Source organism: Ursus americanus, chromosome 2, assembly GCF_024610735.1.
Source record: "Ursus americanus isolate L20-20 chromosome 2, mUrsAme1.1.p, whole genome shotgun sequence".
Lineage (NCBI taxonomy): Eukaryota > Metazoa > Chordata > Mammalia > Carnivora > Ursidae > Ursus > Ursus americanus.
This window is the reverse complement of record NC_142128.1, coordinates 21,908,759-21,927,052: the sequence shown is the minus strand read 5'-3', so window position 1 is coordinate 21,927,052 and position 18,294 is coordinate 21,908,759. Positions and strand designations below refer to the sequence as shown.

General features: G+C 49.0%; 1 protein-coding gene across 2 annotated transcripts in view; it reads right to left on the bottom strand.

The window, feature by feature from the left end:
- Positions 1-18,294, bottom strand: part of GGA2 (golgi associated, gamma adaptin ear containing, ARF binding protein 2) — a 44,859-nt gene that overhangs the window by 18,550 nt on the left and 8,015 nt on the right. The window contains exons 1-8 of one of the 2 annotated variants that reach the window (XM_045776405.2): positions 16,681-16,836; positions 9,711-9,795; positions 8,816-8,891; positions 7,854-7,952; positions 6,009-6,132; positions 4,282-4,385; positions 2,818-2,898; positions 2,175-2,312 (exon numbers count right to left, since the gene is read on the bottom strand). In XM_045776405.2, the coding sequence (XP_045632361.2) occupies positions 2,175-2,312; positions 2,818-2,898; positions 4,282-4,385; positions 6,009-6,132; positions 7,854-7,952; positions 8,816-8,891; positions 9,711-9,795; positions 16,681-16,780 (807 nt within the window). In that variant the 5' untranslated portion in view covers positions 16,781-16,836. Of the gene's footprint in view, positions 1-2,174; positions 2,313-2,817; positions 2,899-4,281; positions 4,386-6,008; positions 6,133-7,853; positions 7,953-8,815; positions 8,892-9,710; positions 9,796-16,680; positions 16,837-18,294 lie in introns of those variants that run through there. The other variant, XM_045776406.2, reaches the window with a different exon arrangement.

The window sequence follows — 18,294 nt, the reverse complement described above, 5'->3', positions numbered from 1 at the left end:
TAACCCTTCTGAGTACTGTCCCCTCCGGCTGCAGAAGGCCAGCACACTCTCTGGAACTCTATCCAATCCTAGCTATACAGGAGCCTCGCTGGACAGATTTTTTTCTCAGGAATTTGGACTTAGGAAAGCTACTTGCTTCTGCTAACCCTGTGAAATGGAAGGACAGGGAAACTAAGGAGCTAAACTAAGAAACTAAGGCCGTCTCTCCTGTGTAGAGAAGCAGAAAAGCTGGAATGCAGACAGAGAAGACAAATGCAGCTGGCAGAAGGAGGGAGAACAGCAGAGCTCCGAGGACGGACTCAGAAAGGTTGGCTCTGACAGCATTCCAGTCCCACCACCATCTGTCTGCACCGGGTGGCAGTAGCACAGCTAGGATGCCGAAAGCAACTGCAACAGAAGAAAATAGGTAAACTGAACTTCAAAATTTAAGGAGAAAGTCTGACAAAGGACTGGTATCTGGGATATATAAAGAACCCTTCACAACTCAAAAATTAAGAGACAACCCAATTTAAAACTGGGCTAAGGATCTGAACAGACATTTCTTCAGACAAGAGGCCAAGACACACGGGAAAGAAAGCTCAACTTAAGTCACCAGGGAAATACATTTCAAAACCACAGTGAGATACCACTTTACACCCACTACGATAGCTATTATCAAACAGGCAGGCAGTAACCAGTGTTGGCAGGACATGGGAAACTGGAACCCTCACATATTGCTGGTGGGACTGTAAAATGGCACAATGATTTGGCAAACAGCTTGGCAGTTGCTCAGGAAGTTAAATGGAGCCACCAGATGATCCAGCAACTCCAGTTCTAGGTATCTACACTCAAGAAAATCAAAAGCTTACGTTTCACACACAAAAAACTTGCATACGAAGGTTCATGGAATCATTTATAATAGCCAAAGTGGAAACCCAAATGCCCAACTGATGAACCAACAAAACATGAGGCAGCCATACAATGGAAGGTTACTCAGCCAGAAAAAGGAATGAAGTTTTGATACACGCTACAAGATGGAGAAATCTTCCAAAGATTAAGTGAAAGCAGCCAGACTCAAGACCACATGTTGTAGGATTCAATTAACACGGTGTCCGAAGAGGCAAATCTGCAGATACAGAACATAGATCAGTGGTCGCCAGGAGCTGGTGGGAGAGGTGGTGGTACAGAGTGCCTGTTAACGGGCACGGGAATTCTTTAAGGCCTGATTAAATTCTTCTAGTTAGTGTTGATGGCTGCTTTTAGGCTATGTAATTCTCACTAAAGGTGTTAAAAAAAAGATCTTGAGATATGTAGGCTGTGGGGGAATTGGAATTCTCGTGTAATGCTGTTAGGTACATAAAATGACACAACCACTTTTAAGAAACTGGCCAACTATTTCCCAAAGTAAACTATACACTTAGCATGTGACCCAGCAATCCCACACCTAGGCATGTACCCAAGAAAAGTGTATGTTCACACAAAATCTTGTACAGAACTAGACAACTGTTTATAACAGCTTAATTCACAATCACCCAAAGCCGGAAACAACACACTATCTATCAAAAGATGGATATACATATTGTAATACACACAACGAACACCACTCAGCAATAAAAAGGAAACTATTGACACACATGCCATGAATGGACCTCAATTATGCCAAGAGGGAGAAGCCAGAAAGAAGGAAACAAAACGGAATTATTCCATTCATACAAAAGTCTAGGAAGTATCAACTAATCAGAACAGAGAGCAAGGCAGGGCGCCTGCATGGCTCAGTTGGTTAAGCAACTGCTTTCGGCTCAGGTCATGATCCCATGGTCGTGGGGATCAAGCCCCACATTGGGCTCCCTGCTCAGCGGGAAGCCTGTTTCTCCCTCTCCTGCTCCCCCTGCTTGTTCTCTCCCTCTGTGTGTCAAATACATAAAATCTTAAAAAAGGAAAGAAAAAAAAAAGAACAGAGAGTAAGGCAATGGTTGCTTGGGGATGGGGGGACAGGGAGGAAAGGAGCGGAGGGATAACCTAGGGGCATGAGGAAATTCTGAGGGAAGAGGGACAGGTTTACTATCTGGATTGTGATGTTGGCTTCATGGACACACATGTCAAAACACATCAAATACGCTTGAAATGTGTGCAATTTCTAATGTGTCAAGTACACTCAATTCTACTTGAATTCACTTATTTTCTAAAACCAGTACCTGCAAGTCCTCCTGGTCTGGTGGGGCGTGCCCCGGCCGGCGGTACACGCTCAGCATCTCCCGCAGCACCTTCACGTGGCTCCGCACCTCCTCCACGGCACTGACTCTCTTGGACACCTTCTCTGACTTTTCTTGTTCCTTTCGGAAGAGAGGGGATGGAGGTGAGGGAGCAGAAGCCCTGGAGAATGCCTGAGCGAGGGATGGGAAAGACACACTGCGCTGGCGAGCTCAGGGAAGTCGCCGCAACACCGAGTGGGCCTGAGTGTTCACTCAGTGGGCGAAGAAAACGCTCTGAGTCCAGAATTCCTGACAAAGGCAAAGCAGTCCAGGGACCAGGCGATCCACTGCTTCCTACTACCAGCTTTAATCCCTCTGAAAACCAGATTCCCACACTGGACTCTGTCACTGTGACAGAAACTGGGGCCTATGAAATGCTTTGGGGTCCTGCATAAAGTACTTGGGAAATACACAGCATGATTTCTGCTTCCAGTCACCATCCTGCTGCCCTTCAGGGAGCCCGCGGCTGTGCCCCCGTTCTCGGCCTAGAGGCCATCCCTTCCCCCGGCCAACTGTGCACCCACGCCCGCAAGCACATACACATGTCAAATGCTTGTTCTGCAGAGCCCAGGAGAAAAATGCCCACCTCCTTGACCAAGTTCTTGATCAGCCTATTTGCAGCCTGAAGGTCCTCCGGGTGGTTGCTCTTCAGAAGCCTCGTCAGAAGCTGCAGAGTGAACAAGAAGAGCAGGTGAGACTACCTCCCCACTGTGTCAAATGGCCCAGAGCGGTGGTGGCGGCAGCAGCAGTGATAACAGAATACGGGTAACAGCTCCTCACTTTTTATGCCTTCTCTTACCAAGTCCTCACACTGAGGCCATGGAGGTATTAGGACTCTCCCCATATACCACTGGTTTTCAATGGGGTAGGAAGGTGGAGGAGACATCCCCCAGCAGACATCTGGCAAAGACTGGAGACGTTTCTGGTTGTCACAACGGGGAGTGCTACCGGCATCTAGTGGGTAGAGGCCGGGATACTATAAACTCCCTACAGTCAATAGGACAGCCCCCAACAAGAAAATTATCTGGCTCAAAATGTCACTAATGCTGAGGCTGTCCTCATAATGCCAGGCACCCTCCGATGTGACACATCTCGGTGATCTAGCACAACGCCGTGCACGTGGGAGTCACTCAGTCTCCACTGATGGCAGTAAAGATGGCTATACTGAAGCCCAGAGTGTCTCGGTAGCTTGCCCCAGGTGACAGGATTCTCTCTTTCTCCAAAGACCATGCCAACCCTCCTCTTCCCACCCTTTGCCACTGTAAGGCACCAGCAGGAGAGGAGCCTGAGAGAAAGGCAGCCCAGAACCTAACGCAGTCCTGCTTGTTCTAACCACTGGGCCACTGCAGCTCTGGGTCCGAGAGAAGGGTGCAGCCGAGGGGTGCAGTTAGAGGCAGAGGGCCCCCAAGCCAGACTCCTATACCACTTGGAGCTTCCCTGGTACTCATTTCTCAGACCCTGTGAGTGACTGAGAACAGCAACATCCAAAAGCACGGCCACCACCAGTGCTCAAGGGCCCTGTCCCCATTCAGAGGCACTCTACAGCTACCTCTAGGTCTTTGTCCCTCTCCTTCCTGATGTCTGAGGAGCAATAATTATGAGAGACAGTGGCAGATGGAATACAGGTAGGATCAAGCTTATTGGAACTAAAAAAAAAAAAAAAAATCTGAGCCAATATACAACCAATTCTTTCCACCATCTTCCCTTATTACCACACATATGCTGGATAACGACCGACCACCCATCTTGCCCACTTGGGTTATTCTTTTGCACCTTCTTTCCCTCGGGAACGCTTGTCAGATAAGGTGGAGGGTACAAAGAACATGGCATTTACTATTTGGCCTATCCATGAAGAGAACATCCACACCTTATGCTACCTGACTCCAAGAGCCTGCTCCAGAGAGAACTCACTAACACACCTCTCCACAATCCCCCACACTTTGGTTCAGGGATCAGAGCACATTCCAGGGGATACTTCAGGAGAGTCCCTAAAAGAAGGGGTCTGATGAGATTCCAGGTCAGCCACCAAGGTCAGGGAGGTGCTCCTTACCTTGGACTTTTCTTCATCGGCATCGAAGATAGAGCTCTTGGGCCAGGGAGAAGGTGGAGGCAAAATTTTATCCACTGGTAGTTTAGGGTCTTGCTTGACAATTCCTGAAACACACAATTCGTGAAGTTAAGATACAGTTCTGGGTACCCATTGTCTTCAGTAGGATGCAGCATCAAGTCCAGGAACTCCCAGTTTCTGATGTCCCACTGGGAAAACACTATCAATGACCTTAAAGGGATAGACCCAGGGTATGACCAAGGCTCTGCATCCTCCCTCAGGAGACTCCAAGGAACCAGCACAAAGACAGGGACATCAGAACCAACTGAGATCAGCACCAGACCCTAGGGCTCGTGGGCCATGGGCCTTGCGCTATAAAAACACTGATCATCGCATGCAGGTATGTAACCTCCCAGGGCCCAGAAATTACTATAGGATCCACGACCCTCCCAATAACAATGAGTGCATGTGATGGCGGAAATAGTGCATCCTGAATCCAGGTTCCTTCTTCTACAGAGCTCTACAGGCACCCAGCTCCACACAGGACCCAGAGAGGCATGAACTGCATCACTCCAACCCCGACAACATGACACTGGACAACCTACAAAGCTACAACTTTTCCAGAATCCATCAGAGAGTGGAGATCACAGGGCAAGAACCACCTGAAATCTAAGGAGAGGCAGGGCCTCCAAGGAAAGATGGAAGGCAACACCAAGGCGAATAATTCAGATAAACTTGTTTCTAAATTGTTTACAGGCCAGTGTGAGCTAGTGAGGGAACATAGAACCTCCGAGGCCCACATCGCAAGAGGAACAGGCTCTTCACAGGGCCTCACCAGGCACTCACGGAGAGACACGGGAAAGGCCTGACATCCCACTTCCATCCTTCTTTCCCCTTCCAGAACAGACACCTTCAACTGCTGGGAAAGGCCAACAAACCCTGCAGTCCTCCAAGCAGCGAGCAGCGGTGGAAACCGACTGCAGCTTTGGAACAGAAAACAAAGCCTTGTGCCCCTGACACCCAGAGACACAGTGCCCACCAATAACTGAGGCTTAGAACAGAGAACAACGGCTCCCTGCCCCCACCAGACTAACTGGCACTGGGTAACAACTCGTAACAATCAACTATTTAGGAAAGAATCCGGAATAAGACCCTATCTGAGGTGCAGGGCAAAAAAGGAAGACCTAACGCTGAGAAGGAGCGGACACTGAGAAAACCTCGAGCAAATCAGCTCCCACACTCAATACAAACCAATACCGCAGGAATTTAAAATCTGGTACAGTGAGTGAGGGTAACTAGAGCGACAGCATTCCCAAACCCAGCTCAACTCCTGCTACAAGAAGGGAAGGTCTGCCCATTTCCAAGGATCAGAAAGTATTTGTCTCAGGGGCGCATTGGTGGCTCAGTCAGTTAAGCGTCCGCCTTCAGCTCAAAGTCACGATCCCAGGGTCCTGGGCTCAAACCCCACGCTGGGCTCCCTGCTCAGCGGGGAGTCTGCTTCTCCCTCTCCCCCTCCCACTCACTCATGCGCACGCACTCTCTCTCTCAAATAAGTGAATAAAATAAAAAAAAAAAAACACAAAAAACAAAATCTTTAAAAAATCATTTGTCTCAGTCTCTACTGTCCTACACAAGATGTCCAGCTTTCACCGAAAAAAACACAAAGCACACAAAAAAAACAAGAACAGCTGCCGTGAAGACAAAATGCAATGTAAGCCATGGAGTCCGACCTTGTTTCTTCAGCATCTGGTAAGCATCTCGGATCTTGATATCCTCTGGAAACCAGACGGTCCAACTAAAGAGTATTTCGATGACTCTTCCTTTGACTTTTTCTGTGGTCCAGGACCCTAGGTACTGAAAAAAGAAAGGAAAGAATTATAGAGCTGGAAAGGACTTAGCCAGCACACGCTACCACGGAAGAGCTGGCCACCGAGGTACCAGGAAGTGAGCTGCCCAAGGCTGGTGGACACAAGAGGCAATAGAGGCCAAACCATCTGGCCCTCAGCCCCAGGGTGCCTTTTGGGCTTCCAGGGGTCAACCTTCACAGCTACTCAATGAAGCCCACCATCTATTGGGCTACGTTAGAGCCACAGGGGACACTCATTTTTTGAATGACACAACGATTACTAAGATATATTTGGTCTCTGTCCCTAGTTCCTGGCACAGTTTCAAAAAACCCTTGGAATTTCCTGAGTTGTAAGAATATCTTTTGTTATTCACCATGAGCCCCCTCGGACCACATGTAAGTTTACATTCACCATTCATGGTGGGCACTTAGTTCCAAGGGAGAGACTGACCACTTCAGAAAAACCCACCATGAGATGACAGGGCTGGAACTTTCAGCCCAATTCCCAGGAGGGGCGGGGACTAGAGATGGAGTTCAATCCTAGCTACTGATTTAATCAAAATGCTACTTAACTTCAGATAAAAACTCTCAAGGAGCTTCAGAGTGCTTCCTGGTTAGAACATATGGATGTCCTGGGAGGGTGGTGTGGAAGCTCTGTCCCCATTTCCCCCAAGACCCTGGTCTATGGATCTCTTCCATCTACATCCTTTATAACAAAAGGATAAAGCAAATATAGTGCTTTCCTATCTTTTGTGAGTCTTTCTATTGAATTACGAAACCTGGTGGAGGGAGTCAGAGGAATCCCTGAATTTGTAGTTGGTCAGAGAGCAGGAAGTAGCCTGGGGACATCTGAGACCCTGGCTGGCATCTGATGTAGGCACAGTCTAGGTAGGACTGAGCCCTTCACGTGTAGGGTCTGTAATAACTCTGGGTGGTTAGTGGCAGAACTGAAATGAATTAAACTGTAGGACCTACAGTTGATATCAGAGAATTGCTGAGAAGTAGCAAAGAAGGGCTCCATCCATGTTAGGTACCCAAGAACAGTGTTGCTAAGACAGGGGTCAGGAGAAAAGGTGCAGAGGACAGGCAAGAAGGGACATAAAACTTAAAGCCACACCTGGTATCTCTTGCCATTGCCACCAAAAAAACATGTCCTCAGGCTTGAGTTCCTCACCCCTTGGCCATCTTTAAAAGGAGAATGTGAAAATGCTGATAACCAAAGGCAGGGCTCAGTGATGAACACAACCAGCATCCCCGACCTTGGAGAGTGCTGACCACATCGAAAAAGATGTGACCACCAGCTGACCTGTGAGCTGGACTTGGGCGAACTAAGGTGTCTCACCCCCTCCACCGTCCTTGGAATGTGGACACAGCCATGAGACAGTGATATGGTGTGGAGAACACCTACACAGTACCTCTCACTGAACCCCCTTAAGACCTCTATATAAACTCTGAAGATGTGGCAGGGGTGGAGATCTACTTGCTTTGCTGTCACTCAGGACAAGCATCACATCTAAGTTAAATTTCAGATCATACCTGGGAAGCTCCTAAAAAGGTTACGAACCAACAAAGAGGAAAGCTTCACATGCAGGACATCCCTTCTCAGCTCTGTTGTAAAGTAGACACCAGCCGGCAGGCTCTGTTGGGAGCAGGCCTACTTCTGAACCAAGAAGGGGCACAGGGTTTGAAGGCTGGGGGTAGGTACAGTAGACAAGCCCAGGCTGCTCACCTTCGGGGACAACACTTTGATCAGCTCATTCAGGAAGCGAAATTTGGCCACCTCGTTGTGGAACTTCTCCCCACAGTGGTTCACACACATCTCCAGCACCTGCACGGACACGGGAGCCCATGAGAAAAGGAAAACCATGGGCTTCAGGGCTCATCTCACAGCTGATGAGCATCTGCTGGAACCATGGCTCGTGTTTCCTCAGGACGACAAAGACACTAAAGTTTGAGGAAGGGTGACATTTTCAGATTAAGAAAAAAGGCTACCTGCCTGATCTTGCTGTAACTGCCAGGTTCGTACCAGGAGAAAGTTCAGTGGGGTGTACCCTGACGTCACCCACCTTTTAAGGAGACCAAGTGGGCAGGAGACACTGGCTAGAGAATCCTGTCCTCCTCAGAGGCAGAGACCTGATATGTACCACACAAGGACTGTTAAGCCACAGGATACTTGCTGGCACTCAAGGGGCAAGATGGGCCTCCACACATTCGGTCCACGCTATTGTTTAACATTTCAAATTAGTCACAAACATCAAAAAACTCAGAGAATGGACATAAAAATCTGGATTTCTGATTTCTCCTGGAAAAAAGTTCTAGCAAAACCGGGCCCAACCTCATGCCTGGCGTAGCCAGCTGGTCCTGTGCCACAGCTGCTCTCTGCACACCGGCCTTGCGCTCTCGGGGGTTTCCGTCTTCAGCCAGCAGCTCGCTTGTTTATGGGACCAGTCAGCCCCGCTACATGTGGCACCTGAACTCGTCAGCCCTGATTTCAGGAAGATGAAGGGAAAGAAAACCTTTTCCTTCCCCCAAAGCAGACTCAATGCTGCTCTCTTGAAACAGACCTAGGATGGGGCAACCTAAGAACAGAACTCACTATCGAACGATCTCCACCACGTGAAATGGGCCTGGGGTTCAGCGTCTCTAGCTGCACGGCAGGAAAGCTCAAGCGAAGGGGCGAGCCAAACTCACCGTTAAGGCATAAAGAGCTTCTTTCTCTTGTGGAGACTGGATCTTGTGGGCCAGCAGCCAAGGCGCGTGGGTTGGGCTAAGGGAAAACAGAGAGACCCGGGCTGTGGGTGGAGAGGAAGAAACCAACTGGTGTGGCTGAGTACACTCCGTCAAGTCGCCGCTCTTCCAGAAGCACGGGTACCAAAGCAGAGGTGGAGTGACAGGCACATGGCCCACACACCTGCCTTGAAGGAGGCAACCCCCACCCACCCTTGTCGCAGCCACAGCACCTGACATCCTCCTCCCCGCAGCCAACCCACCCCTAGAACTCCAAGCTGAGCACTCAGGCCCAGACCTGTGTGCATCCAGGTCATGAGCAGCAGACCCTGTCTGTCGGATGACAAATGCTTAGTAAACACTGGAGTAGGAAGTGTGATCAAACTTTTCACTCATTTCAAGATGCTGACTATGCAGCATCATGTAGATTAAACATGTGGATGATGATTCTTTAGTTCCTATCCAGATGCTTTGGAAACAGAAACCAAACAAAAAGACAAAACAAAAACAGAACCAGAAACCCACAAAGTCTCACCCTTTTCCTGCATTTTCTTAAGAAAGATCACATTTAAATTATGGAGAATACACTAATCTCTTTTGCATTGCTACATAACCTAGCTACATTCTATCCCTAACATTTAGGGGTCTCCTCGGCATTAGTTGCTTAGAACACTGCAATTTTTTCCCGTTTGCTATTTCCAGAAAAATAATGTTCTCAGATCATGGAGGAAAAAAAAAAAAAAGAAAGAAAGAAAGAAAGAAAGAAAGTGAGGCTTTCTTTCTCTTAGGTAAAAGAGACGCAAGAGACAGAAGCATGCACTTGAGATATCCCGAGTCAAGTGTGTGAAGGTCACCTTACCCATTGGGATCAGTGTTCACCTGGTCACAGAAATTCTGGATAGCGGACCAATCCTGTTCTGACACGCTTGGGTCTGTGGCTTTATCTGTTAAGGAAATAAAAATAAAGAATGAAAAGAAATATACACCCCCCCCCCCCCCCGCTTCACAAATAAAGTGGCAGCCAAGGACAGTGCTAGCACAGCTCCAGGGGATCAGACCCAGCAAGCAGACAGCTGAAAGGGACAGGACAGCATCTGGCACATGCTATGGCCTCCGTGAAGATTTACTGACTGAACGAACAAGCAAGCTTTGTCCTGCAGGAGACTCCCCTTCCAGAGCAGCAGTTGGCCCACGTGCGCCTCCTTCATGCCCTGTCGGGACTTCCCCACTTGGCCGCTGCAGTGAGGATGAGAGGGGGACAGCATCCGGGAGGCTACTTCTAACTTTCTTAGCTATGTGATGGTAAGATTAGAACGTACCACAAGGCTCTAGGTGGCTCCACTTGGTCATCTCACCATCTCCTCAAAAACAATACCCTTAAGTCTAACCCTCAGCTTACTGAGATCCTCTCTGACCGTTCTATATATGAAGCTTCTCCATGTATCATGGCTTGTGAGCTCTAACAAAAGGACCTCCTTGCGTTCACTCCTCAAAATGCTGTTCCTTTCCATCAACTTCCACATTCCTGGGGACCCCAGATCCAATCATGCTATGGTCCCCCCATGAAATCTGAGGACACTAAGCATTGAAAGGATGGGAGCACAGCTAGAGATACCAGCAGAAGGGGGATTATCAGAAAGCCTAACATAAGACCATGCTCCACTGAGGGGAGGGGTGATCTTTGACCTTCCTGGTGCTAGATGACAGGAGCTTCCTCTCTTACTGCTGCTGCCTAGAATTCCTGTCCAGCCATCCAAGAAGGGTGTCCATCCTACATGTCCTGCCCCAGACTAAACCAGGCCCTGCTCTCTCACAAAGGAGCTGCTGGGAGGCTTCTGTCCTACGCTTTCCTAAACCCCATCCCCAACTCCTTGCTGTCCAGCTTTTGGGGGCCTACCTACTCTCCTCTAGTGAAAGACCTTCCTGAAGGGTCCTGACAGAGAAGCTTGTTCAAGGTCTGCAACAGGCCGATTCTAGGGTCCTGTTTCTGATATTATTCCTTATGCCTGCACATCTACTACTCTCCTCTCAAAATCCTACCCATTCTTCAAGGCCCATCTGAATTTCCACCTTCTCCCAAAACCTCCTCCCACTGCTCCAGCCCCTGCGATTCTCCTCTCTTCGGATTACTGAAGAGTACAAGGTCAAACGGAGTTTAACCTTTCCTGACTGCAGTCACACTTCTGTCATGTGGAAGTCATGTGTCTCCCCAGCTCAAAAGTGAGATTCAAAAAGCCAACTCCATTCTAAGTGAAAAAAGACAAGGGAGAACAAAGGAATCAGACCATCACTGCCCACATTCCCTCACCTGTTCCTCCTCAAAGCTATTTTCTATGCTGATCTCGAAAATCCTATCCATCCTTTGAGCCCCAATTCAAATGCCACTTCTTCATAAAGACTTCCTTGATCTGTCTCCCACCCCCGCAAAACAGAAGCCTCTCTTCCTTCTCAGAAGGCCCACATTCTACCTGCCCCTCTCTCTTAGGATGGAGACCGCTAGCTCCAATCCTGACTAGCTACATGTCCTTGGGCTCTCAGCACCTCAGTTCCCTCCACTATAAAGGAAAACAGTACCTTCTTCACAGGACACTCCTAAGGTTTGTAAGATAGTGTCTAAAGTGCCTGATACAGCAGCAAATATTAAAGTAGTCAATAAAGGACAATTAATCTTATTGTTCATTATAATACACAGTCTCTGCCTTTTACTTTAAAAACACGCACATGTGACTTATTGCACCTAAAGGGAATAAAACTCTAGAAGGCAAAAGCCATATATTCCCTGCAGTGCTTAGTACAATGCCTTCCTCAAAGGCACAAAATAATTACTCATGAAATACATTATTTAAAGCAGTGATTCTCAGAGATCCTAAGAAGGTCTGACTCATCTAAAATAATTCTGCCCGATTTCAGCTTCCTGAAGTTTTAGTTCACTACCAGGTCAAGGTTGATGCCTCTGGGTATTCAGAAACTCAATCCATGACTGGACCTAGAGCCAAGATGGGCAGAATCCAGCCTTCTCCTCCTGCACCCCTTTCCCCCGACACCAAATGAAAAGAGTAAGACAGGCACCAGCTTTTCCAAAGAAAGGAAGAAGACACTTTATGAGGTCAGGCCATGTTCCAAACCCTTAACCAAGGCAAAGCAGCAAGAGCTATAAAGTTATTTGTATCATGAGGATTTCCTCAAAGCTTATCCAAGCCCCCATAAAGCAATAATAGTATTATGTGCCCTTTTTTTTTTTTGGTAAAGACGTTACTATGTACCAGCCACCAGGCTGAGTGTTTCCCAAGCCTCCCTTCCGTCCAGTCCTCAGAAGGGAGATTGCCACTATCCTCTCATCATTTTAGAGGCAAAGAAACCTGCCCAGCCACAAAAGCTAGAAAACAGCAACAAAACTGCAATCCCAGGTCTGCCCCAAGCCAGGGCCCAAACATTTCTCTCAGTTCCTTGACAGAGACAAGGGAACTAGTTTCTTTGCCTTTCTCTCCACCCAGCTCCCAAAGTAGGAAGACCAGTCTGGTTCACCTTCACATCCTCCAGAATGTCACTGGCACAAATATCTATTAAATGAATGAATGATTCACCTTTTGCTATGCAGAGCCTGGCCAGTTGGTTGGACCTATTTCTGACTCCAGGAGAGGGCTAGCCCAGTTCGGAAATAACTGGGTCTCCCACAACATAATGCCGGCCTGCCAGGCTGTTTCAGAGGCCTCCTGTGGCTCCAGGGAAAATAACTCCCAAAGGTCCAGCAGCTGGATCTGATCACGCCGTAGCATGGACCCAGGGTGCAGGACACCCATGTGCCCCAAGGAGTGGTGGGCGGCCAGCAGGTCATGGCCAGGGAAAGACTCAAAGAAGCCCTTCTCCGCTACTAGGGGCTGCCCCAGGCATTAAGGTGCTTTCTTTAGCTGGCACTTGAGCAGGACAAATAACACCCCGGTCATGTATCTGCTTTATAAAAGCAGCGTTCCTATGCATTTCAAGCCTGCTACAGGGTGAGAGGTATTAAGAAAACAGCTGAGACCTCCAGCAGCAAGTGACATGGCTTATCTAAGAGTGACTAAATCCAAAGCCAAATCATCTCACACCAGCTGCCAAAGAACCACGAGAGTCCTGACTCTGGCACCAGGAGCAGCCTACGCTGGTCAGAGGGAACCCTGAGCCTGTGGGGAAACAGTCATCGCAAGGAACATTTAGAATTCAATCCTTCGGGAAGTACCCACTGACCCCTACAGTCCAGCAGTCCTTCAATTAAGTCCACGATGGAAGCCCAAGACCCACCATAAGAATGTCCTATGCTAGGCTCCAAGATGAATGAGCTCAGCCCTCAAGAAGCCGGGAGCGTATAAATAGATTGCAATTTGACCACCCCCGATCCCCGACAGAGGCACAAAAGTGGGGCTGGAAGGAAGACAGGACATATCACCTGGGAGTAGGTCCAGGTGGAAGGAAGACAGGGCTTTGCCGAGCACCCCAGTGTAAGCATGTAAGATGGCCCAGAGCCCCTGGCAGCACTACCATGGCTACAGTCCCAGGGACCAAGGGGACCCAGCACTGCTTTTAACAGCACAGGACTGGCAACGACCTCAAAGGCTCACCAACAGGGAACTGGTTACATCAATTATAGTATACCCATACAGTGGACATAGGTTCTCAGTAACAAGAACGAGGCAGCTCTCTACTCAGTCCTGAGAAACCACAATTGAGTTTGGGGGTGAGGGGTTGCAGAGTGCACAGGAGCTGCTATTTGCATTTTTTAAAGCATGAACTTCTGGTAATAACTTCCTTCCCCCCAAAATATTATTAAATTCTAGGTAGTTAACATATAGCATAATATTGGTTTCAGGAGAGTTCAGTGATTCATCACTTCGGTTCCTTCAGCTACACTCCTGTTCTTGCCACACCATCAACCCCTCTACCTCCTTGGCCTTCCATTGTACCAACTCCACTGTGCCCCACATCCCAGCAAATCCAGTTTAAACTGTAGTTCGCCTCCTCTGATCCTACTAGGGATGGAGAATCACACAACCACAAAGACTACAAGAAACAATTCTGATGTCCAGTCAACACTCCGAAGTTCAAACTCAGAGGATCACAAGTGTGAAGGGGAAAGTGATCCTGCCGTTTTCCCCAAGGGGACATTTGGCAATATCTGGACACGCTTTTAGTTTTATGTGGGCATTTTGGTGTGTGCTATTGGCATCTAGTGGGTTGAAGCCAGGGATTCTACTAAACATCCTGTAATGCACAAGACAGACCCCCTCACAACACAGAATTATCAGACCAATATGTCAACAGCGTCAAGGTTGAGAGTTCTTACTCTCAAGCTTCCAGGTGGGCTCCCTTTTGTCTCTCCTACCAGCCGTTCCCAAACTTCCCCACTTCCTTCCTCAAGCCCCCAGTTCCACCTCAGCCCCTGACACTCAGGAGGGAATGGTGGCAGTCACATGGACCCTCATTTGCATGTGTAATCATCTTTATCTCCTTCCCCAAACATTCGGAGAAACAAAAGGTGCCCTTCCTCTCTGCGAAGCCAAGTCACCCCTTTCTGCTCTGGCTCTGACCTTCAGCCTCTTCAAGCCCCTTGCCAATGGCTCCAGCATTGGGCTTGAAATTTAAGGATAGTTCCCCAAAGGAACAGCAACAGAAAGAGGGGCTTACAGGTGCCCCTCTCCTGATGAGATCTCCTTTACACCTAAATTCCCTCTAGCTACCCTCCCTCCTTCCTTTCACAAACACACACACACACACACAAAAACACTGGTGACCACGGGCTACATGCTCCCTACACCAAACTTTGTTTCAGAGTAATTGTTGCCAACTCTTCAAAACTCAAGAGATTTCACATAAAAATATAGGTTCTCGCTTTACCTGAAAAACAAAGATCTAGCACCTTTGGGACCACAACCACCTAAAACAGTGGGGGCTGAAGAACCCCCCTCCTTGGGCAGTCAGGTTCCCTGTTATCTCCTGCACCCGGTCAGCTGACAGCTGTCCTCTCACCCAGTCCACCTGACTCTTCTTGGCAACTCAAGTCTAGGCCTGTTCTCCACAATCTAATCAACCGCCTTCCGTCCCCACCACTTCACTCAAAGATACCTCATCAGTAACCTTTTAGTTGCCAAATTCAAAGTTCCCCCTTCTCCTGCCTCACCCTACTCCATCTTTCTGCAGCAAAGCTGCCCACCAACTACGCTCCTCCTTTGAGATGGGTGGCTCCCACCCTCCCAGCTTTCTCCTGCCCGTGTCAGCTCTGCCTTCCGTGTCAGGGGGCTTTTCCCACCTGCTTCCTAAATGCTGAGGTTCTCCATGCTCTATCTGCAAACCTCCACTCTTCTTAATATCCACCGCCTGCCTGGACAAGCTCTCTGCCAGCGAACTGAAGATTCCCACACTGACCTCCAGCTCCCACCCTTTCTGCAGCTGACCACCTGCCTAGAGAGGGTCTTTTTGGCTGTGCCATTTGTACCTCAAACTCCACAACTCAACCATCTCTTCCTTCGTAAACTAAGTCCTCCTCACAGGTGAGGCATTTCTAACCAACCAGTTACCCGAGTCCGAAACCTGGGATCCATCCTAGGTTCCTCCTAGTCTCCATTCGAATGCATCAAGGCTGCTGGTTGTGCCTGCTAATTATTTTTTACTGTCAGCCCCTAAGCACTACCAAAACAGTTTTTTATTTACTCTCCCTGCCTGGCCTCCCCTCCCTAACCAATTTGGCTCCATATGGCTGCAGGTGAGGCTTTTAATAGGTGTACTTGATCAGATGCTCCCGCTGAAAACTCCACCCCCACCCCTCCACAGGATAAAATATAAATTCTTTTCTGCAGCATCCAAGCCCCTCAAAGATCTGCAGCATCCAAGCCCCAATTAGCCCTGCAGCCTCTTTTCCAGCCTCTTTGTTCTCTACGCTTTACACTCCAGCAGTACCCACTACTGGTTCCCAGAACGCTCCCAGTTTTTTGCACATGGTTTCCTGTGCCTAAGATGTTGTCACCTCCACTGTCCACTCAAATGCTATGTCTGCTGTGACAAGCCCCAGGTAAACCGATCAACTCCTATCACATGTTAAGGAAACATGGCCCTCACCCCCAATTTGCCTTAATTATAGCAAGGTGCCCTTGGACCCACTAAACAAGGTCTTTGTGATCAAGGACCCTGTGTTATGCATCTCGGGATATCCAACACCTAGCAGAGCCCAATACAAGGCGCATAGTCTGTACCCTCCTTGAATTTCAATTCCTCATCAGTTACCCCTACCCGCTAGGACTGTCGTGAAGCTTACCTTACACCTAAGTACGGCCAGAGTAAACATACACAAAAGGTATAAAAGGCTTGTTTTGACATTAACAACAGCAGCCTGACAGAGATCTGTGCCAGCTCCAGAGAGACCGCAAGAGGCTGCCTGGCTTGCACGAGCCTCCTTCAGTGTAAATGTCCTTTTCTCCAAAACGGGGTTAATAATAGAAGCTGCCTCTTGGGGTCGTAATGAGGATTAACAATGGCTGAAATGCTCCTAGCACAGTGCTTGACACAAAACAAAAGCTCCACAAACGCGAGCCATTACGTGAATCAAATCTGTGTGCTACAACGACAGTGGAGGTGGGCAGTGCCGGGGCGCAGAGCACCGAGGCTCGGGTCCGCCGCCCGGCAAACTCCTGGGGCTCCTCGGTGGAGCCCAGGGGGATCCCCGCACCCACGCCCGGCCCAGCCCCCACCCCGCGGCCACCTGCCCGCCGCCGCCGCGTCAGAAGAAAGGCCTGGGGAGGCGGGAAGCCAGGCCTCACGTGTGGCGCTGGGCCCCCGCCGAGGGGCGCCCCGCTACTCACTGAGCCACAGCTCCAGCGCCGCTGCCGGCCCCGGGGGCCCCTCGGCTGACTCAGCCCCCGCTGCGGCCCCGGCCCCCGCTGCCACTGTCGCCGCCGCCATGACCCCGGCCCCCGCTGCTCAAGCTGCAGCCGCCCCTGCCCTCTAGCCGCCGCCGTCCGGCGCGCTCCGGGGCTGCCGACGCGGCAGGCGAGGGTTGGCACGTGACGGGGCGGAGTCTGGTGCGGCTCCGCCCAGCAGCCAGGCCCCGCCTCCGAGCGGGCCCTGAGGCATAGGGGCTCTGCCTCGCAGAGTCGCCTCGCCTCCGCGGAGCCTGGCTTTGCCCAGTCTACTTCTAGACCAGCAACTGGGTCAAAGCCCATCAAGCCAACTTCCCGAGGCCTGCGTGTTCTTGTCCTTCTGGAGTAGGCTCAGGATGCCCAGTTAAATTTGAATTTCAGATAAACTAGGAATGGTTTTGGGGGTGGGTATTTTTATCCAGGAGGGTCTTCCCCCCTTCTCTGAAGTGACACACCCGCTTTCCATGATTACTGCCTTATTTTCTCCGTTACACATTACACCATCGATCTACTAAATATTGCTTATTGTGTTAAAGGAAAATTTTTCCCCAAAAAAAGTCATGATTCTCATACATATTGAAATGAAGACGTGTTAAATATTTTAACTCGTTAATTAAATGAGGAGAATTGAGCAGACGTGATAAGTCATTCAAAAGAAAAAAAAAGGTTGGGGGCACCAGGCACTCTCAGCCAGTAGGGCAGGAGATTCTTGATCTTGGAGTTGGAAGTTCAAGCCCCACACTGCATATAGAGATTTTTCAAAATCTTAAAAAAAGGGAAAAGGCAAATGTATATATATAAAGAAATGTTGGAACACATGGACAAATGGACACAAAACTAGCTTTTCCAATAGCAGTGGGGGCTGTCCATCCAACTTGCAGAATAATTTGCATAACTATCAGCCATCTATGAGTAACCACTTGGAAGGAGGTCTGTGAGACAATGAAAAGGCCATGCTATCTTGACAATACATAATTTTCCTTCAAAGCACGAATCGTCTATATTCCATTGCCTGTTTCCCCCCACTAATAAAAGCAAAAACTTTGCTCTGTACACCTCTATATCCTCAGTACCTAGAATAGTGCCTGGCACACTAGAGCCACTAATTAATTGTTGAATGGCCAAACAAACCCTACCAGCAATTAGAGGTAGCTATAGGGCTTTAGGTCTCACCTCTGAACGAGGACTTCAACCAGTTTCATCTCGACCTCAGTCTGTACTTTCTAGTTAAGTTCCTTCCAGCTTATCTCTTAACTGTGGCAAAAGGCTACATGGGGAAAGCAGCCTGTGATGGGAACTGAAACTACCCCCTCACGATGTAAGGACTGTCCTGAGCCAGCAAGACCCTGCCTGTGATTGACCCTAAGACACTGATGACCTGACCTTCACTGCCCATCTTTATCCCACATGTTCCTTATATAAATCTGGAAGCATTTTCAGCACTTTGGAGACGGGCTTTGAGATGTTAGTCTGCTCTCTTTCCTGTGCTGGCGTCACTGAAATAAATCCTTTTCTTGCTTCACCACCACTGTCTCTCTGCCTTTGGATACTGTCAGT